We start from the raw sequence: 25,412 nt of genomic DNA, 5'->3' as shown, positions 1-25,412 counted from the left end.
CTATAATATACACAGTCACACTTGTATAACTATCAAAATTCGAAGTGTCGAGAAGGACCCGAAATAACACTTCAAATCTCGTGACGAGTGTCTAAAGTCGTTTCTCGCGCCTGCTAAAATAGATACTTATCCCATTCGTGTTCATTTTTGACCTTTAACAAATCTATTTGGCATAATTTCTTGTCTCGCTCCGTTAAAAACTAGCCGAGTCGATCCATCATTTCAAATATTTTTGCGTTGGATTAAGAAAGAGAAAGAATCAAATTAAAAGAAAAAAAGAAGTGCCGCGATCGCAGTTCCTAAGTCGTAATATTTCAAAATCACCATTTGAATGGCTCGTGATATCGATCGTTTTTATCAGAATATTACACGCCAGACAGCGCAACAAAGGAGGATTATACATAACTCGAAGAGATCGATCTGCGACGTTTGACACATTCTCGCGTGCGCTGTAATCCTTTTTATTTTTCATACATTATACACACACACACACACAAACACATACACTTATATGTATTAAGATATATGTCGCGGCGCGCAGAAAAAAAGTGCACATACGCGAATTGATTATCAAATTGAATTATTTCGGATGGGCATTTTTTGTATTATTGGACATTGAAAAGTCGATCGATCGATCAAGCTGTGCAGGCGCGAGCGAGCTCCCCCCGCGAGTAAAACAAATGACATACAAATTGGTAATAATACTCGGAGGACGAAAAATAACAAATGGGAAAATTCACACCCACATAAAAATGTGGACGGTGATTTATTATTCCCGCGAGTGTAACGTCACAAATATATTGATGATCACTAGCTTGTTGAATAATACATTATAAATCAAAGTTTTGGTGCATCTCAAAAAGAGAGAAAAAAAGGAAAAAGTCGCGGGGGCAATCAGGCGCGCGGCCGTGTGATTGAATCCTCGAGAGGAGACATCAATCAGTCGCGAGTTGAAGCAGAGAGGATCTAGGTAGCGCGCGCAATCTGCTGCTGCTGCTGGCCCGCGACCAAGAGACAGCTGCTGCATATGCACAGCTCGAGCACACGCTCGTTTCCTCTGCCGCGTGCAGGACGCTTACAGCACAAACGCACCTAATGACGAAATTACTTTCGCGTCCGAGAGAGGCTCGATAATAGACTCTGGGCCGATTCGCCGCGCTATATTTTCTATTTTATCGATGTGCGTGCATTGCTCGCTCGAATGGGACATCCGTGGGAAGGCAATCGCTCGCCGATGATTAGCAATTGTTGCGACGAGTTTTTCGCCGCTCGATCGCATGCTAATACAGCAGCTTGTGTTTATCGGCATAATCATGCAGCGATGACGTTATGAAAATTGAGATGTTTCAATGTTTGGCCACATACTTTCCCGCAGCTTACGGCAAAAAACTCGTCGCGCAGATTCCGAGGGCAATGACTAATGAGAGGTAAATTAGTCGCGCTCCCAGCAGGAGCAGCTATAAAATCATAATATGTATCCTCCCGCTGTGACGAGCGCAGCAGCAGCTTGCCACTGTGTGCCGCCAATCCATTTTTTTCCCATTTTTGAGGCCTTACTATATTCACACGTTACGGCCGTCGTGTTTTTCTTTTCGTACTTTTCGGAATTGTACCCTTTCGATGCTACCGTGTAGCCGCTAAGCTATAATGCTCGACTCGCTCTCATCTCGGATCGACAAAAAGTGCAAACAAAAATAAACAAATGCGGGAGAAAATTTACTCTCTAGAAATATTCCACGAAGTTTAGCTGGCTTGAATCAATATTTGTAGTGCAACGAATTAAGAAACAAAAAAATAAAATAAAATAAAATCAGCCATGTAAAAAAGCATCCCACGAGTAGCTTATATTATAGATCTCGCGTTTGGAGCATCGCCGCCAAGCTGTTAAGCGTTATCGCAGCAATTAAAAAGAAGGCTGGACGCAGCGCGATGGCTCGGCCGAGGAACATATAGCCGCGAATCATTGCAGAATTATAGGAAGCAGCGTGGCAGGCCTGTGGCAAACCATGCAGCAGATTTTCTCTCGCTCTTTGGCCGCTGTATACGAAACAGCGTATGAAAGTACCGCAAAAGGCATAAATCACGACACTAGTGCTCGCCGCATGTTGTCGCCACTGGCCTTGTGGCCTTGCCTCGTCCACATCCTTTCTTTCTCATTTTTCTCCTTCTTTTCCCTACCTTCGTTCCCTCGCCTCCTATCCTCGCGTCCTCCGTGTTTATGTATCGATACTTGTGTTCTTGATTTTTCAACCCTAATTCCGCGCCTGCGCTCCTATTATGTAGGTGCACGCACGCGGTAATGACGTTTTAATGAAATGGCGAAAATTGCCGCATTACGTTGTAAACACATAAAAATATAAGGTCGTAGAGCGACAGCAGCAGCAGCAGCAGCATCAAAGCTCGCGGATTACGGAAGTCGTTAGCGCACAAATCACTTTTCGCTTCTTCGCCTGGACGAGCGCGCGACAATATCTCTCCCTTTGGGCTTTCACGACTCGCGCGTCTACACCATTAGGCTTAAAGAGAAAAGAGGCAATCATTATTGCGAGCCTCGCCACCGATTTCCGACTTGCCTTCGGTCTAATATGAATCAAGTGAATTTCCACGGCGCACTGCTCATTGAATAATGCACAACTCGCTGGTGGAGACAAAAAACGACTCAGCGTGTCGTGCGCCTGCGGAGTAGTGTGTGCGTGCGCTAGCGAGCGAATATTATATGCGTGTAAATAATAATAACAAAAATGTATGGAATACAGCTCGCGCGGCTAGCTAATGCATGTGTATGCGTATGTTCGAGACGTATATATATAGAAAGATATAGCGGCGAGGCGCGCGAAACATATCATTTTTTGGCGCATCACGCGATATATATTAGCTCTGACCCTCGCGCGCGCACAACACACAATCTGTAATTGTCGTACATGTACGTAAGTACGTGCGACATGTGAAGAGAAAAAAACCTTGCTTTTGTCGGTCAGACGAGGCGATTCAAAGAGCGATCGTCACGATCGCGATTCAAATTTCCCATGTGCACCGATGTTCCCGTCGAAATTGCCTGGACCGACAACCACCACCCACATGTCTTGACCGAGCGCGGTGATAATGTTTTAATTAAATATCGGCATTTGTACTTGCAAAGCTCCAGGAGCCGTTGAAAGTCACTTTGCGGCGCTTCGATTGCTTGACAGGATAGTGTCTATTTAAAACCCTTTTGACTCGAGGTACGAATGCGGTAAAATTACGACAGACCTCGGACAAGAGTGCACACTTCGCGACGGTCGAAATTCAGGCAGACGAGAAAATTGTAAGTTGCGTTGAGTTATGCTCTTGACTCGCGCCTCCGTCCACGTACCGAGAAAACTATTAATCCTTGATATTCAAAAAACGATTACAAGTCGCCGTCGTGTCAATTCGCGAAACTTTTACATAACGAAAAAGACGAGTACGAGAGAGACCTCGTGTGCTTCTGGCGTTGCGATGTGTACGCGCGCGCGTGTGTGTGTACGTACATACGCCGATCATTACATAGAAGACGCGCGCGGGGCTTGACAATTATATGTATTGCACATGCTTTTGCGCGCACTATACGCTGGATATATATTTCACATGTACTGATTTCGTTTTTTTTTCTCACTAATGCACATTTAATGAAAGAAAATGCATGAATCGACGTCACGTGAAAAATAATCGATAATGTTTAATAAAAAAAGGAAAAAGAAAAACATACGTCGTGTGAAAAACAGCTACTGTTACTGTGATTGTTGTTATTGTTGAAATTGTGGTAACTGTTGTAATTGTTGTAATGATTGTTATTATTGGTGACGATGGTGGAGTTTGGATTGTCCTTGTTAGAATTATTGTTCTCGGCGGACCACATAGAGGCAAAACAACCGATAATACTATCACAAGAAGGTGGATGTTGGACTTCCATTTCAGGTGAATAAAAATTGTGTTAAAATCACTAAACACACACTACACGTCCGCAACGGTAAATCGGTGCTTCTCGGTTTGACCGAAAAACATGTCCGATCGCGGCAACTCTTCGTACACAACTAATAGTTACGTCGTACGGCTTTCCAAGCTCTGCTGGATAACTGACTTGAAAGAAAACTTCAGACGCCGCTGATACTTGTACATGTGATCTGTACTTGCGACTAGAGGAAGGGGAAGCGCCGCGGAAGGAGCCGCCTATTGGAGACAATTTTGGGCGGGGTGTGCTCGGAAACAGAGGCCACAGATGATATCGAATTACTTAATTAAGATTCAGTACGAAGATGCTGCCGATTTGTGTGCAACCTCAAGCCATTGAGATCCGTTCTCCAAGCTTACATCCTCATTTTGAATAGTAATTTGTAAAGCGTCGAGTCAACATAAAGTGTATCATTCATCGCTGGCGCGTGTACACATTTTTTCGGACTTTAATAAAGTTGTTTTTCCACCGGCGCATAAGAGATGTTTACGGAAATTATATGTACTTACGGCCAACCAATAGGTCGTTGTCGCATGCATTAGCGCGATTTCGAAGGATGATTTAACAATTTTATTCTCCGAGTCTGAGAGTCGAAATTTTCTACCTTCCAGGCTCGCGCGGCGAAAAAAAGGGGTAACGTTGCGAAGCCACAGTAATATATCGCCGATGATTTGCGAGTTTGTGGGAGGGGTCTTGAAAATTACACGCGTACATTTACAGGGGTCATTGCAAACGATGGCTATTTACTCCGGGCGATGGCTTTTAAAACGCCAGCTTTCGCGGTTTATCTGCTGCTAAAAATCTTTTTTAGCCTGAGGAGCTTTTCTTTCTCTCTCTCTCTCTACTTCTATCTTCGCCGACTCTAGGATTTACTATGGAGCTCACAAAAATTGTCCTTTTTAAATTTTCACGGAGAACATTGCAATCAGCGCGTAAATGTGTGTATCGTAAAAATCAGCGTCGATTCGGCTTGCATAACGTCGCTACTGCATCTTCGCGTATGTGCCGCCGCGATACTCTAATAACTGTTTATTATCTCTCCGCTGCGACACACTAGTTTTTTTTTCATTACAGCTCGATCGCGAACGTTTTGTATGTACGCGGAAAAATCGTTACTTTTATAACGATAATTGTTTTGGGCTCGCGTACGCGGTAGGATTTTTTTTGCGTGCAGGGCACACAGCGCACGGGACGAAGAACGCATAAAACGGAGTCGAGCAGTTTACGATTTCGTAAACGCCGTATCGTATATCAACGTCTCGTTCTGGCCAAAGCCACTCATTACTCTGGGCATAGTTTATAGTTGCACGCCGCGCTCTTTTATGGAGTGTTGAATTTTTTCATATGTCCACTTTTCTTTAGGTGCGCACGACTCCAAACGAATAGTTTTCCGTTACGAGCTTGATACGTGCATTAAAGTACGCATTGTATGAAATAAAACGTTGATAAAATGAATAGTAGTCTTACCTGATGGAAGCCACGATGGGGATGGGGATGATATTGCGGCGTGTGAATCATGTTGGAATCGTCGCTTGCTTTCTCTTCTGACTTTTTAGTCTCCTTATCGGACTTAGAAATATCTTTCTTGGCTAAGTTTCCGTTCTTTTTGCAGGGTTTATCTGGTTCCGTGCAAGGCTTCTTTTCTTCGAAACTGTCGACGCTGCAACTCGAGCGTCGCTTGTTGCTGCTTTTCTTTTTTGTGATGTCCTTTTTCTAAACACAAACACACACATAGACGTTCGTCGAATTATTAGTTAAGCGCACACATAGAGAGAGCAAGGCCATTAGAATAACATTTGCTTTTTGGATAGGGAAAAGTTTTTCAAGAAGAAGATTAATGGTATTTTTATATCAAACTAGTGCGAAATCGTTCACGCTTAAGAAAACACGAATTTACTCGAAATTGTACAAGGCTCGAGAGAAATGGAAAAAATTTTAAGGGAAACTTTGAGTTGAAAAGCTTACCTGGATTTCTTCCTCGTCTTCGACAGAATGCAAACCCAGCAAAGCTTCCTCGAGATTGAAGGTATCAGTCAAGCCCAGGGAATCGTTGTTGAGGAGTCCTACCTCGTCGCAGGAACCGAGCAGGGAGTCGGCATTGAGCAATTGCGAAGCAAAGTCATCACCCGAGAGAGAGAGACTCAAGGAGTCGTCGACTAGACCGACCAAATGATCAGCTCCGATCAGCAGAGGTCGCTCGCCGATGTCATCGTCGCAGTCGGCGGCGGAAGAGGCAGCGCTCGGGCCGACGGCTAGAGCGCTCGAGACTCCGGCCTCGCTCGGAGAAGACGAGCTCAACGAGGACGACGGATACGAGCCGATCGATTGCTCCGGCGTCGACGAAGAAGTCGACGGCTCCGCTGTTAGCTCTTCCTGTTGTGACTCGCTCGGCTGCTCTTTTCTATTCTCGGCGCTGAGCTCGGGCCATCCGTCGGCTAGATTAGTCAGGTATTCCCCTATAAAAGCCGAATTCGTTAATTTCAGGACGTCGATATAATTTAACTCATTAGCGCGCGCGCGCGACTTAATAATCTTTAAATACTAGCGGCCCGAAGCGGGGCGACGTTCATGAGAGAATATTTTTTTCTCAAGCAATTATAACTGCGTCGAGCGACGCGTTTAATTTCACGTGTATATACTTGATATTATAATAAGTCGAGCGTCGAATCGGCTCTCTACATGAATTCCACGGCGAAAGAAAAACATAAACCGAAATCTGCTTATTATTATTCAGGTGGTTTGGCTTTTCCATACGCGCCGGACCGAATCCTTGCTTGTATACACGCCAGTGCTCAAACGAGAGAAAAAAAGGCAAATGTTTGAGCAATGCGCGATTGAAATTTCAAGTTGGACCTTGGCTCTTGAAGAGCATATATTTCGATACGAAATAAAGATATATATTCTTTTCGCTCTCTGCTGGCCCTCGACCGACGCTCGACTCACGGGCACGATGACGGCTTGATGAAATTTGCAGATATTAAAAGTGTTCTCTGTTCTCTTCTTTTGCGTAAATCAAAATGTTTAGCGTGCCTGAGCGATGCGTGTTCTACAAGATCGATCTCTTGTTCGGGACAGCGTATTAGAAATATTTTGCGGGTATCGTTTCGACAGACCGTCCATTATTTCTTGGACATTGAGAAAAATTCAATACGGCCGGTCAAATATCACGACGCATTAAGATTGTGGTGTGCAATCGGATTTCTTGTAGGAAGTGATGAGAGTAGCTTCTGTCACACAATTAAACACTTCATAAAAGTACTAACGACGTATTATTTTGGGTGGGCAGGAGATAATCACCTTTGATGCATTGGTCGAGTCCGCTTTCTTTTGAGGAAGTGTGCCAGGCACGCGCTCGCCTTTGTATTCACACCATATGACCACTAGCTTCGTGCATTTATAATTAGGTAGTTCACACAGTGATTAATGACCGAATTTCATCAAGAGGATTTTCAATTCCAAAGCGTAAGGAAAAACCAAAAAAAGTGCTGAGCCAATGTTTACTTAAGATCTCGAATTTTTACTGTCAAAAATATCATTAATTTTTATATAAGGGTAGGAAGTATTTCTGATTTCAGTAATGGATTACAATTTTAATTTATACTATAAAAACAAACTTTTCATAAGAATTTCATGCAATTGTAAAAAATCTTCGTTACGCATGTGCTGTGCGAGATCTAAAGTGGCAATGATGCGGCATGTTTCAAGTCCCACGAGATCAATTTTCAAAAAAAGGGTATAGTTTAAGCCGAAGTTCAAAGAAAAACCAATCGCTTATTGTACTGTTCAACGCAACGATACGAGTTGACTTTTTTATCAATTGAACTACTATACACATTACTCAATCTTGTCAAAAATATTCCACTTTTTGTATATTCCATGTGTTATTCCTAAATTCAAATTAGTTGGCCGTCGTAACAATATATCCATTAAAACTCATTACAGGGTTCATATTACAGCTAGTGCCGTATGCTTTTGTTTTATTTCAAATTATCTAAATTCGTTACAATATGCACTACACTGAGAAAGATAACTAAAAAAATTACTATGCTCGCAGAAATCGCGGGATATACTCAATAATACTAAAATTACTACGTTCCAGTAATTTTTACCTTATGTAGTGATTTGTGCGGCGTTGAACTTTTTTTCACGAAAACTTGGCAACTATCACAAAAATATTCGTTGCTGGTAGAAAAAATGTGTATAATCTTATCACCCACTTATCACCACCAACAGAACGATTAGCACCAAACCTCACTAACAAAAGTAACGAATTAAATGGCTGATCCTGAGAGGCGCACTAAACTACAGAAATCGTCGGTCCGCTCCGGGCAAAGCGCAATTCGAGACTGCTCGAACCCTTGCGAGCTGTTGTCCGCGAAAACCCAAGCGCAAAGGTGTGCGTGCGTATGCGTGTATAGGTAAGTATAGGTGTGTATAGGTGTGCAGGCATGTGAGCGCGTATGGGTGTGCGCTATGTGTGTATGAGTACGTTTGAGAGTGGGCACGATGAAAAAAATCGGTACAGGTAACTGACATGAAGAAGTTGAAACAAGTTACGAGCCGAGTGAAAGGACGCCCCCTTGGAGGGGGGGAGGGGACAACAGCCAATGGCGGATGGCTGGTTCGCCCATGATCGCTCTCATACCGTTAAGAACGAAAAGCCATGGAAGGGATCGGAGCACTGGAGTAGGGATCGATTCCCCAACTTTCGTATTTTACACACAAACATCAGTGTATGTTGCCAATAAATGAGATACTTGGATAACTATGGAGAATGGAGCTGAAAATGTGGAGATGAATACTGTGCAGGATTGCCTTTTCTCCTTTTGAGATAGATTAGAAAAATTTATTATTTGGCCATTAAATATATATGTGGAAATATTTAAATTTAGGCTTCAAGTGCCACTGAATGTTAGAAAAGATGATCTAAAGTAAACTCAGTAAAAGGAGTTCTTTATATTTAACATACAAATCATTCAAATAACATACTTCAATTAATATTTGAGTTTTATATAAGAAGCAATAAACTTGGCAAAGTAAAGAGGGTAGACGGAACAATATAGTAAATATGAAAAATTAAAGCATACGAGAATGCATTCAAATGCATATTCAAGTTTTTGATGAAAACGATAATCGCCTATAAAGTTGATATAGATCATGCGTGCGAGCAAGTCCGAGTGCGGCGTGAGGCGTCCACTCAGTTTTTGACTAATCTCAAAATCCGAGGAGAAACGCCGGACGTCCAATTAAAGTTATTCAGTGTCATAATAAATTCTTAATTGTCGCGATACGTCATCGGTGATTGGCGCCGATAAATAAATTTCCGACCATAATTTTTGACCACATCTCAGTTTGCGTCTGTCAACACTGAAAAATCAGGTTGTCATGGCCATCTAGCGCTTACTTGTCTCAATCTCCAAATTTATCCACTTTTTCGTCGTTGGAAACCGCCAAGATGCACTTAATAAAGGTTTGTTGCGATCGGATTACAGAGATCTCTCGGTAGCACAGATTCAATAGACAATAGATTTGACTCATCGTGCAATAGTCGATCATAATTAACGAGCTAGATTCCGAGAATGACTGTGTAGTTGGACGAGTGCAAGACAGCTCTGTCAGATGAGTCGCATGGATTGTCATTTTTGGCGCACGCGACGCGTGCCTCCTTCAAGAATATACGATTGTCGAATTGGCGCAAGTCAAAACATATCGGCGCGTTTCTCAACGCGACGGGCGACGGCGGATCAAAAAGACTAGACGTATAAACGATTTCGTGTAATACGTATCTTGATAGGAATGAACCAATCGCTTTATAATTTCGAAAGTGCGTCATGCGCACTCCTGGCTCTATATATATAATACCGAATCGAGGTACACACGCGAGCGAGTCCCGTGTGCCCCGCGTTGGACGTGTATACACGAAAATATCGGTATGTACATACGCGGGCGCTCAGCATGAGCGCGTATGTGTATGTAAGCTGCCTTTTTTAATTCACAAACACGAGTGTAATATGTACAAGCGATGGGAAAAAATTTCACTCGATGTAAAAAAATTGTAGGAAAAAATTCGCTGACGGATATTCCACGGGCTTTGTTCTTCTACATATACAAGCGAGAGCCGCGAAGCGTCGAGGACCCGCAACGATGCTTCGTCGACGATGCTAACGGTGAAATTGCCCAAACGATCCACATTCTTTTATCAGCATCCATTTGAGTCGAGCGATGCCGATCCATTCGCTTTCGAGTGTGAATGTCAACGTACAGTGCCATCGATAAGGACGAGCATCAACTGTCCTCATCCTACTCATCATTGCTCCAAGACATCAATTAGCTCTTTCCGTTGACATAATTACGTCGATGACACGTTTTGACATCAAGTGTCGGAAAAATAATCGACTCATTAACAAGTGTGAAAAAGTATAGCGATATGTTTTTCTTTTGTAAATCTTCTACTCACTATACACACAAACATAGACGTACACTTGGGAATGGCCAAAGGGTTGACAAAAATACATCTCCCAAGCTGCAAAATCATCGTTTACATGACATAGCAACTAGGTCAAGAGTATCAACAGTAGCACACACACACTCACACACACATATACAGTGCAAAGACTTGAAAATTAGCAACCGCATCGGAAGAAGATGAAAAGTGCGATGTTATGCCGTGTTACATAAAAAAAATCTCGATGACTCGCGAAGGTCCTCGATATCTTTTGCGCCATCTGTATACACACACACACATACACATATAATATATATGGATACATATACACACACATATAGTCGTACTTAAATTTCCAACGCAAGTCATGCTTAGAGGGTGGAATTTGATTTTTTGCATCATCGCATAATAAGTATCTCTGCAGTAGCTTGCAAGCAGCTGATCGATATACTCGGCAAATAATCAATAGTCCTTAGATTGTTTGCGCGAAATGTTAGATCGATAGTTGCATACGAGATTTACTTTAATCCAAGCTAACTAAAAAATTTCTCGATATTTTCGACTGGTGAAAATTATTATCGAACCGACTCTGCGGCATTCCCCGATAAATCGTTTGAGGTTTTGTGGAGAATTTTTTCGACGCGTGTTTCAGGGCAAAGGGGTCAAAATATGAAATTTTAATCCGCAATCGGTCGATGGCATCTGTTGTCTGGTCGGTTTAGTCGACTAGGTTTACAATTTCCATATGAGCCTCGCGCATACGGTACATACGAAGGCTCGAGTTGTACCAACCCACCGCCTACCAACTTCCTGCCATTGAAAAATATTCGTAATTTCGTATTTGGGTTGGCGCTATTGTATTCTGAATAGGAGTCTGGCACGTTGAGAAAGGATTGGACTTTGCTAGGACTAAGATCTAGCAGCTACTCCAAGTGCCGCACACGGAGGTATCCTCGCCTCGGAGCACCACAATAGGAGCTTTCTTGACTTTTCCGAGAGCCGATGCAGCAGCGCCACGAAAAAGAAAGAGCAAAAGAACGAGGAAAAGAAAAGGAAAAAAAAGAAACGCCAGCACTTGTCGCTGGAGTTGATATTTGTTGAAGCGAAAAGGAGTATTGGCGCCTAATACAATAACAGCTTGTGTCTATAGACGCGCGAGGTGCTCTTCAGGTGACAGCCAGGCAGCATACGCGTTGTCGGCCGGCAGCAAGTCCGCGTGGCGTGTTTGCGTTAGAGTGAAACACGGCGCCAGAAGAGCTTTGCAGCTCTCGGGAGCAGCAAGTTGCTTTTTTAAGAGGTATAATTACATATACAGCGACTGCTGCAGCTCGTTATGTTTGTCTTGGACTCGGACTAAGATATTTTCATAATTTGAGGATTACGAAAAGTCAGGTGGGAACAGGTGGCGGCTGGCGCAGAACAGCGTCTTATACTTTTTCTCCGGCCAGCCATATCTAAACTTTTCCTTTTGCCCGCTAAGCTACACCTAACTACATCCTCGACTATTTTCCGTTCTTTCCGTTCTGTGCGTAGCTGTGATCTTAGCGCGGATTAGAACATATCGATTATGTCTATTGCCTCTTGGGGATAGGCGCGTTTCTTTGGAGATCCATCCGCCTGAAGAACTTAACATCGCGTTTCTCGATAATTGGGATTTTATGTGAGTTTTCCAGCGGTACTCTGGTGCTCGAGGCTTTTTCGCCCCGACACATAGGAACGATCCATCAGCCGCCGCCGCCATTGCCGTATCGAGGGCCGACACACACAATACCACCCCGCACGTATTCGCGCTCGCGCATTGTGCGTATCGACCAAACGCCAGCTCTCTTTCTCTCTGACGTACGTATATATACCTACCTCTGCCAGCCGAAAAAAAGGCAAAAAATTATTATTATCGGTACGCTCGGCGGTAATACACGAAGCATTCAATTCCCATAGCTCTTCATATACCTATATAGCAGTATAAGTATATGTTTATACCTATAGGTTGCGCTTGTACATGTACAGAGATACGCGCACACACATACGGAGGAGCGCTACACGAACACATACATCTGGTCGTCGACTTTTATTAATGAAAAAAAAGAGCAGAAAAGCATCGAGCCCTGGGTAATATCCCCAAGGGGGATGTGTTGCCAACAAGAGAGGTGAGAGGGAATCGAGACCGACGTCATGACTTGCCAAAAGTTTGTACTGAAAACCACCGCTGCTAAGCGCGTGCTCGTACCATTACTCAAACGAAGCTCGCTTCTCGCTTCTCTCTCTCTTTCTCTCTCTTTCTCTCTCTTTTTTTCCAAGTGGATCGATGAATAGACGTGTATATACGTATACGATATACGAGCGCTGCAGTTGGATTTGGCTTTTGTATTGCTTGGCATCGCATCACCAGTGTATACCCGTATCGGGATACAGCCATGGAGAAAGATTTTGTTTTTTTTTCCATTTCTTTTTTTTTCTCTCGAATGTGGAACGGACACAATGCATCACACAATATGTCGGTGATCGTGCGTATTTTAGGTTTCATTTGTTTCTTGCGTGATGAAGTTGGTCAGAGAGAAGCCAGGCTGTAATTAATCAATCGCTGATCATACATTTTTCCAGTTTTCAGCTCGAGGATCCGCGGTATTTCGAGACAAAACTCTGATTTCGGTTTCGTTTGAAGGCCCGAAGAAGCTCGGTCGCGCGCGCGTGCAGCTGTATATAAGAGAGCATCCCGAGAGATCGTGGCTTTTTAAGCGCCGAACGCAACCAACTCGAGCCGCAAGTATATCGATTGGAAACTATTGTGCTCGACACACGCGTACGCGCGCAGCCACGCTCCGTATTACGCGTAACTACTCTTGGCTCGCAATTCTTGCCATTCGACACTTTGCTACGCCGAAAAAAACGTTGAAAAACTAACGGAAGCCGCCTTTCCTTTCCCCCTTCGTTTTCGGCTTAGCTTATGATAAACGAACGCGTAAATTAAAAGAGTCCGGGTACCTAGGCGCGCGGCTAAGCGATTCGTGACTAATCAAGCCGGAAATTGCCACCTCGTTTTAATCAAACTTTGTAATTTCGTATTGCGTATCGATTATTATTCATCTCGATTCTAAACTCGTCTCTTTGCGAATATGAAATATGACGACTCGGGCTCGCGTAGCCATAAATCGCGCCAGCAGCAGGAGCAGCAGCAAAAAATGTACATTTTAATACACGTTTTTAATGCAGCAAAACAATGAAGCGATTGTTTCATTCAATTCACGGAACGATTGAAAAAGGCAAGTAGCGAATAGCCTTGATGGATGCTTGAGGCCACCCCCATAACGCGTTGGCCGCGCTCGCAGATAAGAGCCTAGGCAGAGTCAGTCTTCCGATCGAGCGAGCACGATTTGCGCCCTCGAGCAGATGGCTGAGCAGCCCGGGCCACGCAGACACGTGGCACTAGGATACGCGCGATACAGCCGCAAGGACGCATCCGCGTTCCGTCGTTCGCGCTGGAAAATCTTGATTCGTTTTTGTTCCAAGACGGAATTGGACAATTATTTATGCACCGCGTCGTTCGTCGTTCGTGTATAGGCTCGCTCGCTCGCTCGCGATGACGAGTACACACGTTGATGAAAAACGTTGATGCACACGAGAGCTGCGCAGACGCGAACGACTGCGCCGAGAGAGATCGGTATCGTCGCGCGCGCCCGAGTCAGAAAAACAATGGCGCAAAAAAGGCACGCGGGAACACGGCTCGACTGCTAAATGTACACTCTCGAGGCATACAGTAATTAAAGTCGAGTCGCTCGGCAGCAGGAGCGTGCGCGCGCGGCTGTTCTCAGGAAAAGCTATTTTCCCCGTGTAGTGCAGCCAGGCCAGGGTAGCGAGGAAAAAAAAAGGATCGAAAATTACATCGCTGCTCCACGGCGTGCTAGCCGCGGGCTTTTATGCGCGCCAGCCTCGAGAGAGATCGCTGCCAATGATAAGTGCAGCGCACGTAATGAGCGCACGCTGTGAACTCGTGTATCGCGCGCTCCACGCCGCGAGACTCGAAAGTAAAATGGCCGCACGTGTATCGCTGTATATTGCAGCTCGCAGCTCGAGTACAACACCGAACGCTCGACGAACGGGTCGAGGTAATTTTCCCTCCCCCCTCGCCTTTCTTTGTGTGGCCGCGCGTAATTGCGAGCTACGCAAAACGCGACAAAACTCGAGCGGCAATTCGACCAGCCGCCTAATAATAAAGCCGGAGGTCAGTGGCAAATCGAGTAGCTCGAGTCCGCGATCGGATCCATGCAGCTACGCGATATATACCTGTAGCAAGCGATGACGAACTAACTTTCAAAGCCATAGTCAGCAAATGACGCATCAACTTAATCCGACTTGGCCGTACACCTCGATGCAGCTATACAGTGCTATATATTAAAAGCAGATGAGCCTAAAACACCTCTAATTGAAGCTAATTAAAAGTTTTGCAGTCGAACGAGTTTCATCTTGCTCGGTGCAAATTTGACGCTTTTTTCAGCGATTTGCTTTGCGCGCGGGGCTGCTGCCTCTGGAGCCCCTCCTTTGTTCGCGAAACAGGCCGAATTCCAACTTTCCCATCTTTCTTTCACTCCGCGAGAACATCTCCAGGCTCTTCTCCTCCTCCTCCTCCTCCTCCTCCTCTTGGCTTTGCAGCAGGCAATTAAAGTTCCAACTTTGACAGACCGAGAGGGGGAGTAGAAGCTGAACTCGATGTACCTTCTGCGCCCGCAAATTTACCTCTGACTATATATAGCATACACATATATCCACGTATATAGAAAGAGAAGGCGTGACTTGAACGCCACTCCCCAGTTTCGCTCGCCAGTTCGCGAATACATGTATGCGTACGCGCGCGTGTATGTGCCAACTCACACACAAAGCACATTGTGAGCTGCAGTCTTTTGGCACGCGGGGAGAGGGTAAAAGTGAACGCACCCATTTTGCCGCGCCCCAGCGTCAGGAATTTGACGGGTTGCCTTTTTTTATTCCTGCCTTTTTTTTCGCTAATTGTAACGAGTTTTTTTTCATCCAAACTTGAGTAGTTTTGGTTCGAGCGCTCTTCGATCGACAGCTCGACAAAAGAAATAGACCAGTATGGTACGCGGATACAAATAAAAAAATTACGTGACTATCGCTACTATAATAAAAATTGAAGCCCGATCAAGAGCTTCCACGCGCTCGATCTCGCTTGAGAATTAAAATTTTTCAAAGATTATCTTACCAGTCTCTCCATCGATGGGGTACGGAAAATGTGACCAATCGTTCGGATCTTCGGGCTTTGGATCTTGATTTTTCGACTCGTCTTGTTCCTCTGCATTCTGCAATTTTTTGCATTAAAAAAACTTTCATGCGTCAAATAGTTAAGTAATAATAGTCAGTATACGGTCGTTCGAGCAGGAATAGCCAGGAACCTCCTTGCATGGTTGTTTGTTTTTTTTTACACGCGCGATGACTCTGCTATACACGCTCATTTGATCCTCAAAATCCATTTTGTAACTCATCGAAAGATACATATAGATGGATATACGGTATTATTATTCCTTCGAGTATTGTGAACACGTCCGATATGAATGCTTTCATTAATAGTATTAGACTTTCGCGCCTAACATCGCATTAAGTTATAGCAGCGAAGCAATAATTTTTTCAATTTAAAAAACGTTGTGATTACCCTAAAATGTCATTTTTCTGTTTTTCTTAAGTCACGATTGTTTTGCTAAAGCGATTAGTCGATGATGCAGACGTCTTTCGGAACTGGCTGCATGCCATCAGTCGATGACCGCTCTAATTTTTTCGGAAGAAATTGCTATTAATTATGTCGTTATATCAACATTTGTCTACCAATATTTTACAAGTCGAGATAATAATAATTGATACATTTCGATATATTCCGAAAGAGGAGAATACTCGGTCGAGGCGCTCGCACACTCACTCGCGCAAATCGTTTGAGTTTGAGTAGATTAGCCTTCACTTCACACCTCACCTGTCAAGACGCGTATAAATACAGAACGAGAGATATACACGGGTGTTTATAAGCAAATATAAGCCGTCACGTTCGTTTAGTTAACATCGATCGATGAAATGTATTATTTTAGTAATATTCATAAATAAGCTCAATGTTGCGTCGCAAACCGATATGTATTTAAGAAGTTGGGAATTTGCAAATTCGGTCGCACTCCCTCGCAAAATAACCGAATCGTACGAATCAACGAGGACGAAGAAAAAAGCCGTCATCGCGTGGTGCGGGCGAATTGTTGAAAACATAAATATTTCGACGCTCGGGCAAAAATAAGCAGTCGCAGGCCCAAGGCACTCGTCGAGTCCGGAGTCGCATCGAGCATCAAGGCCAGAGAAGTCGTTCATTTTTATAAGAGAAATATCTCTTGACACAAGCGCACGGCAAGAAACGCGCAGGCAGACATACACCGAGAGGTGAATTAAAAGTGAACGAAGGTGAAGAGCTGCTTTTCACGCGCAGAGCCTGCATACATATTGTGACGGCTGGAGAGATGCTTGATTCGTCGTTTTTTTTCACGTGACTGCGGCTAGTGGCGCTGTTACCACCATCCCGAAGCAGTACAAATGGAATCAAAATATTGATATTCCTTGTACAGACGCCAATGCGTAGACTCAACGCAATGTAAGTTAAAACAAACGAAATTTTCACTCACGAGTTATAGACGGGACAGATGAGGAGATATCCAGGAAAGTCAGAAAAGCATGGTTGAAAAAACGTTCAGTCTCCATATCGTGTGATAACGCGCGAAACGATACTCGGTAAGTCAAACTTCACCAGAGCTCGAACTTTTTATATCACCGCTATCTACACCACGTTGCCTGGGCTATATACTGCCTACGTATATTTATTGTGTACACAAATGAAAATAGCAGCATTATTATACTTTGAGCGTACGAGCATGGCTCGACGCACGACTGACGCGACTCGTACATACGCACAGGCGCAAATCCAAGTAGAATGGCACACGTGCGACATGCACAAACACAAACTGTCGTACGAGAAGCTATTAATCATCCCGAGCCCCGGTCTGGTTCTATGCAGCCTCGTCTCATACAGACCCTGGATTATTACGATCGATCGGTTGGCTCGGCTCAAGCTCCATTTGGATAGCAACGACGAAAAGCTCGTGTCGTGTGCGATTTGCCCGCGCGCCAGCTTTGAGCTTGAAAAAGCGGCGACGGTCGAGCCAAGTAATACGAAAAAGAGGGTTCGCGGGCGCCACTCGGGCTCCGATCCCATTTTTGATGTACACGCACAGAGGCTCTTGTTCTCCGAGGCTGCACTCGTACTATCTGAGGCAGCTCGCTAACATTCATCATCCGGTACCAGCGCACGAAACTCTACACACGAAAATTATTTCGCGCGCAATAAAATCAGTGAAAAATGACGCCAGTTCGAGTCGGCCAAAAACAAAAACCTCTAGAACAACAACGGAGACTTTTGTTTCTTTTTTTCGTACCGTTTTTTTTTTTTTTTTTTTTTTTTTGTTGCGTCCATCGATCGAATGTAGCATACGCGAGACAGGAACGCGATATACCACACGCGGGGTTACATGCTCTACGGCGAAAATGCAAGTCAGGCCTGATTAGAGCCAACTTTCTTTTTCATTTCACGAGGCAGCGCAGTGGCTCGCGAGCGCGCGCGAAAACTAGCCATACATTTAATACATAAAGTGGTACGGCGCATTTTTCGATTCGATGCCTGCACGTTGAAATTACCTAAGAGCTCGAAGCGCGTTTGGCTTTTATTTTTTCCTTATCTGCAGAATACGGCTCGAGCTGCGCGTCAATGACGGACCTCGCGTGGAAGCTCATACCGCCGTATTATATTATGTAGTAAAAGGACAAGTCGCGGCGTCTCGAAGGAGCGAAGCTACGTACGCGCGCGGCCCTCTTCACGTCACGCGAGCGAATCGCTTATCCAGAGCCGAGGCAAAGTCGATCGCGAGCAGATAAGCATCGTGCATTATTATACACGGAGCAGCGAAAAGAAGAATATGATGAATAAAGCCGCCCATACTGACCCTGCAGAGTCATCGTGCAGGATGCCGACGACGAGCGCACGTAAAAGCTGCCAGCTTTGAATCTCCTTTCTTTTATTTCATCTGCCCCGGCTACACGAGCGAGCACGCAGCTCTCGACGTGCCGCATTTTTTCGTATTATTATTAAAGTGTATTGCTAATGACCGGCCGAGCGCGCGGAACGTGGAAGAATCGACGAGCTGCCTGCAACGTCGCATTTATATGTAAGTGTCAAAATGTCCTTTTCCGAGATTCGCGCCCTCGACGGATCGAACTATGGCAGTGCTTTGGCTCGATGAAAGCCTCGTCTCGTCCGATTCGTATTATAACGATTTGGCTTGAGAAAATTAAGATCCTTCGATCGGGCCGGCGCCAACAGATCTCACGAGGCAACAAAAGAACGAAATGTACGCATGTATGCTTGGATCTCTCAGGCTGTGTGTGTCGGCTGCTCTATAAAATGGCCAACTGCGGTTGTGCAGAATCATCGTTTGCCTATTTTTACATTGATTAATTAACGTTTCAATCGATCGAATCGAATCTCGCGCTATGGATGGACGCGCGCGCGCGCATCTTGTAAGAGCTGGCCCGTATATAATAGTTATACGGCGCGCGAGAAGTTCGTTTATGGCGGGCCGCGAACGATGGACACTCGCGGGCCCAGCGCACAATGGGTAGCAGCTTAAAATGTTCAGGAAATGATGAGGCTTTCTTTAAATCGCGACCGCCGCCCGCGTTACAGCTCGCACAGCGCGAGCCATCGCCGCTGCTACGACTGCCTTTCTTTTCTGCCGCGAATAAACGTGTAAGTACGCGTACTACTTTGTATGTAATACACTTACAAACGCATATAACTTTGCCCGATAACACAAGAGCCTCGACTTTCCAATCGTGTCCTTTTGCCGCGCGCGCAGGAGCTTGTTAATAAAAACCAACGCCGCCGCAGCGTAATTAATCTTACTTTTATCGATATCAAGCCTATATTATGACGCAGGTAATTACACGAAACTCGCCTTCGATTTTCTGCCAAACGAATCTGCATCGATAATCTCCCAGGTACCTTTATGACATCGCGAGCCACCAGGATTGTATATAGCCGATAAAGATCGCATGATTCGGCAATTTTCACCTCATAAGCCTTGATATGTGACTTCTATGAGATATCGCGCGGATGAATCTCTCCCTCTCTCTTTCTCTCTCTCGATACGACGCGAGAGATAGCTCGAGCCGTGCTTGCGCGAGATCAAAGCCAACGTGTGTGACTGCGATACAATATTTTTCGTGTAACTTTTGCCCTGTGAATCTTGTAAAGCGCGAGCGCGAGCGCAAGTCGGAAAATCGGCGCGTATTTAATGTCTATTAAGCGAACAAAAAAGGAGAGATACCGACGCGCTTTTTATCGAATCATCGAATTACCAAAGCCTCGCGCGTTTATTAGGTTCATCGAACGACCATATACATGATACATCGAATTATTACAAGGCAAAATTAGCCCGATCATGTAGCAATTGTATGCGTATTTAAGCGTACCTTGTCATCGCCACTTTCGGCTTTCTTTGAGGCTTTGAGCTTTTCCAACTTTATCGGATCTTCTTCTTGGATCTTTTGGTCGGTCGACTCGTCCGGCATAAGGTCGAGCTTGGTGGCCTCGACTGTGCATCCCAAGTCGATATCTTGCGTGATTAAGGCACTGATCATGTCCAGATCCTGCAAAAAGAAAAGTAACTTATTACTCGTGTGGCGATCGATAATTTCAAAGCGATCGCGTCAACTCGATGCTGCTGCAGATGGCTCACTCGTCCGAGACGATCGCGGCTGAGAAAAGCTAGTCGGCCAGAAACGTGCAACTTCCTTTTAGCGCCTCGACACGCTTTCGCCCGCCGCCACACAGGGCCAATAACAACGCGCGATCTACATAGATATAGCTTCAGGACACGTGGCGAATCTCGCCGCGATTTTGCATCCTTTCGCGCCTGCATAGCTTTCAATGAAACGAGCCGATGACAACTTTCTCGGATGTGTTGCAGTGAGAAAAAAGAGCTGTTTTCCTCGAGCGATAATTGTATTCGAGCGAGGTACGCGCGGGTCGTTTACCCTCTGCACGGACCAACTGCGTTTTCCTCCTCGCTGATCGCTGGGAAAACGGCTTACGCACGAACCGGATGCGATGCCGTGCATTTTTCGATCCAACTACAACTTGCGCACGACCGAGTGTCAACCCAGCGCACATAGACTGCACACATAACGCGCGAGTCGCATCGCGAGGATTTGCGGCGCGACAACGAGAAAACGTCAGGTGAATGCAGTTGGCCGGGTAAAGAAAAAGAGACAATCATCGTTGCTGTTCATATGAAAGTTGATGGGCACATGAAGATATGCGCGCACGCCCTTTCTTCGCGAGGCTGCGAGACCCGAGAGCGCGAGGCGTTGGTTCACCGCTACGACCCAAGTATTGTATGTATAAAGTCAAGCCAATCGCTTATTATGGCAATGGAAACTTTGTGCGCGCCTCGCGAACAATCGGCGCAGCTCTCAAGGCAACTAACTTCATAATGTACAATAATAAATTTGAAAGGCGTCCGATTTGCGCCTAGCTCTGCTCAAGTGAAACAACAGCATCGCCAGCAGGTGTAGCAGCTCGACGTGTTCGACAAAAATAATTCGGCCCGTACGATTCAAGAGAGCAAAGAGCTGCTACATTTTTTCTTACAGCGTTTTAGAATTTTAAAGGATGTTGTGCGGAGTGTAAATGGATTCGGAGGGAGTTGTACCGTGACCGCTTCCGTCTAACGTTGTTCTAGTAGAGAGACTTGAAAATTATGGATCTTGGATATGTTTCCGTATGTGCCGAGCTTAAAATTTTGATCAAGTTGATAGCCTGTGGGATGGAAGATACCTAAATTTTTTTAACCGCCAAATAAAAACTTCAAAAAATAAAATCGAAAAATAAAAAAGTTGAACTTGTCCTAATATTTTTAGTACCCATAAAAATAAAAATAAAAATTACAGTTTGCTAAAAAAACCATCGTTTTGTAAGCATCGGTGTGTCGGACGTAAGCAAAATGAGACATAACATATTGAAATAAAAGGAAATTCGCTGGAATAATTAGATGAAAGCGTAAAGGTCTGAGTATTAATGAGAATTGGATGCACGATGCAGTGCCTATACATCGAGCAAAGTGCAGCTACGTCTAATTTCCTGCTTTTAATTATTACTCATAAGCTGATTTCTCGCATTTATATTTCGCGAGCAGTTGCGGTGCCGATAGGTATATAGGGACGCCAAGGGAGAGCCTGGCAGGCAGTACAGCCAAAAGAATGAAGACGAACGAAGCAATCGCAATGGCGTCGCTCCAGCGTAAGCCTGTATACGTATATAGGTGCACGCTCGAACAACAACAATGAGCAAAGAGGGGAGTTTGATTAATGATATTTCACACAAAATCGGCTTTGGCGAAGTAGACGCGCAACATGGCGTACAAGCAAGCATAGCGAGTAGAAGTTATTCAATGTGTGTGCTGTGTTATATTCGCAGAGGCCCTCGCCGCCGCCGTCGCGCACACACACGTACACAGACGCACACAGAAAAGCAGCTCACGGAGCGGTGGGAGGCAACAAAATCTTCTACGAATGCGCGTTGAAAGCTTTCTCGCACACCCACGTCGGCGTCGGCGCTCTACGGCGGACGGCATTTTCCCTGCATATCGCCCGTTAAAGCAGCCTCCAGCCCAGCGAGCAGCAGCGGTGCCAGCGGTGCGCGAAAAAATGCGCGAGCCACCGACTCTCGAGAGCCGCTATCAATTTGCCTAGGAGCTTATATCTACGTGCATGTGATGCTGCTGCAAAACCTACATGCACGACTGATCGAAATTGAAAAGGAGAAAAAACAAGGAGAGAGAGAGAGAGAAAAGACGCGAAAGGAGCAAGCGTATACGATAATAAATGATCTCGCAGCCGCAGTGGCAGCTCCGAGAGGGGCTTTTAATTCGACGCGGGGATAAGGTAATGAATAGATGCGATACTCGTTGGGACGAATCGAAGCTCCGAGCAGATCCTATGCAGGCACTGTCTCACGCTCTCGATTCGCGATATGCGAGACCTCTGTATATAATACACGCAATGTTTTTCATCCATTTTACATCTAGCTGTCCCCCAACGGACGAGTTCTTTGGTTTACAGACTGCTCCTCGCTTGCCAACGCAACATCGCCCATCGTGCTTGAGAGAAAATCGACGGAATTTAATAAATCGAAAATATGAGCAATTTGATACTCGAGATTGTTCTTTATTTGCTAAATAATTTATATCGTTGCAGAATAGACAAATTTGGAAACTACGAGCGATCACGTTGGGAACGATACCGCATAATGCATTTTTTATTATTGTATCATTCTGCTTTCAATTTAAAAACCTCGTAGAAGGATACTTAATAACATTTGAAACTTATAATAGTACTGATACAAGTGTGTACGTTTAATAAAATCATATTTACTTACGTATGTCTTCGAGTCAAAAATAACAAATTAAACAATTGAATCTGAGAGAGCTTTTTAGATGTGTTTGAAAACTATAATTTTAACCGGTCTAAGATGAAAATCATGACTAAGATGATTTGATTTTTCCGAAAAGATCATTAGACTCATGACGAGCAAGGATATGACAAAAATCCGAAACGATACATCAATCTTTATTTTTTCAAGTTTATCGAAATTTCAACGCTTAAATCATTAGTTCCTAATTTCAATTAAATCTCGGTAATTTTGTTGATTGTTGAAAGTACCTTGAAGAATAAAAACAGTTATTTAATATAATTGAAAGTTATAAAACGGACTCAACAGAGAGAGAGAGAGAGAGAGAGAGAGAGAGAGGAGAGGCAACACAGTCAGTACAAAAATGAAAGTACTTGTTTATCCATGCGCTGATTAAAACGCAAGCGTCCAAAGATATAAAAGATAAACAAATATTTTAATAACAAAAAGTTAAGTGTTGAATCTTAGAAAGAACGACAAACATTATAAATGACAGGTACCGAGATTGTAGTTAGAGATCGAGGCTATTTAAATTAATTGATATTTACCACGAGTTGGTTGACAAGGTGCATTCATTTATTTCGCTCCAATATATACTGTTTTAGAAAAAATCAAATTTATCGACTCATTTTTCTGTGTATTCTATTGCGCTGAAAGTTCAGAGAGACTCGAACTAATTAAATGTTCAAATCTCTGTAAGAAGTTGTATGAAAAATACCAACACTTCAACGTAACCACTCGGCCTGAGTCAATTAATCAAGCATTGATTTTTCCATAAAGTAAAAATATAGATGCAGTAACTGATTGATTGATGTTACACTTAGAAATTAGAGTAAATGGAAGAATTAAGATTTAAACCACGAAATTATCATAAATTTGAGTCGAAAAGCCGAGGAAACAATAGTTCGTATAAATCAGATGCGTGGCACGTGCGCCTATTGAGACTGAAATGATCTTTCTTCCTCTTTCTTTCAAATACCTGTCAAATATGTGCCGTTAAACCGCCTGCGCAATGTTTATCTAACTAATCGATTCCAAAGAAGTGAGCAATTTGAAACGTAAAGGAAACTTCAAATAATATATGAACAGATGATGCTACCTAAATGCATAATAGGATCTCGAGGTAAGATATCGTTCAGGATTATAGTATACATATGCACATATGTTCGTATGCACTAAGAAAATATGTGTGATTGAAAATCAAAAATGAAATTTTCTTTATCAATTCAAATATAATATAATTATTTTGTTTTCAATTTCACATTTTTTTCCTTGTACATACGAGTAAAAGTGTACAACTATAATGTGCATGAATAATGCCTTTCTAATCTTGCATACAGTGAAGCTCAACGCCATCTGTAACGAAAGTCTCAAAGCTGATTTGGCGAGCAAGTTCACATTTATATCAGCGAAATTTTTTAATACAAACTTTATAATTTTCATTGATACATTTATGCGCGATGTTTTTTGATATTTTTATATAATTTTTGGGTAAATAAATTTGATGCTCGTATTATTTCACGAAATAAGCCTGTACTGAATTCATACTATTATAAATAATATTATTGCAGCTACTGCTATCTTAAGTAGAAAAATCATACTTATTGCGAATCATTAATCTATGAAAGATTTTTAAAACAACAATAAATCCGTAAAAATCGCTCGTTCTACCAATAACGTTTGAACATTTTAGTAAAAGTGATAATCGAATGAAAATTAAAACTCATAAGAGATGTTTGATAAATGATGAATGCCACTGATAAGCCATTGGGCCAGTTCGAGGTCGTAATGCAATCTTTCGTCGCATTTATTCAAAAATAGATACTAGTACTTAATAAGTCAGAAATATCAAACAATGTGTATCAGGGCGTTAAACTATCATATTAGCCAGTAAAATAAAATTATATCACAGTGTTTAAATAAAACAGTTAAAACAATCATTTAACATTTTACATGGCAACATTGAAAGTTAAAGTTGTAAATTATTGAATGAGTATATTACACCCAAATATATGACAGTACAGGACTTAGCTATGTTCTCTGTTTCTTTCGCACTGTAGTAAGTCGTACATAATAACTTGGAAATTAAAAATTCATGTTTTTAAAATATTAATGACTAAAATGTCACTGGATGTTCGAATGATTCAACCAAACCAAAAAAATTGTTGCTGGATCGGAAATAATACTTTTTAACCTTTTATTTAAACAATGTTTAGTATATTTATTTATCTTACTGATGTACGAATCCGAGTTCAGTAGGTTAATTCACATAAGAAAAATTTCATATCGAATGCAACGTTTCTAACGACTTCAGTTTTCTTAATTTTATATTTATTTCAAAACATCTCTTACAAACCGAAATCTTTCCTAATTGTACTGCGAAAAAACAATACCAAGAAAATATTTGAGTCAACGAGACGCTGTAAGAAGTCTTTTTA

The 25,412-nt window shown here is 43.3% G+C and overlaps 1 protein-coding gene across 8 annotated transcripts in view; it reads right to left on the bottom strand.

Annotated features, from left to right (window-relative positions):
* The window catches only part of LOC106660583 (nuclear factor erythroid 2-related factor 1), a 50,315-nt gene that overhangs the window by 12,711 nt on the left and 12,192 nt on the right, over nt 1-25,412 (bottom strand). For 7 of the 8 annotated variants that reach the window (XM_014383625.2, XM_014383627.2, XM_023460358.1 and 4 more), the window contains 4 exons: nt 19,977-20,153; nt 15,631-15,727; nt 5,936-6,426; nt 5,438-5,683 (listed from right to left, as the gene is read on the bottom strand). In XM_014383625.2, coding sequence (XP_014239111.1) covers nt 5,438-5,683; nt 5,936-6,426; nt 15,631-15,727; nt 19,977-20,153 — 1,011 coding nt within the window. Of the gene's footprint in view, nt 1-5,437; nt 5,684-5,935; nt 6,427-15,630; nt 15,728-17,077; nt 18,448-19,976; nt 20,154-25,412 lie in introns of those variants that run through there. The other variant, XM_023460362.1, reaches the window with a different exon arrangement.

Source organism: Trichogramma pretiosum, unplaced genomic scaffold, assembly GCF_000599845.2.
Source record: "Trichogramma pretiosum strain Unisexual culture from Peru unplaced genomic scaffold, Tpre_2.0 scaffold59, whole genome shotgun sequence".
NCBI lineage: Eukaryota > Metazoa > Arthropoda > Insecta > Hymenoptera > Trichogrammatidae > Trichogramma > Trichogramma pretiosum.
This window is presented reverse-complemented; position numbering and strand designations above follow the sequence as displayed.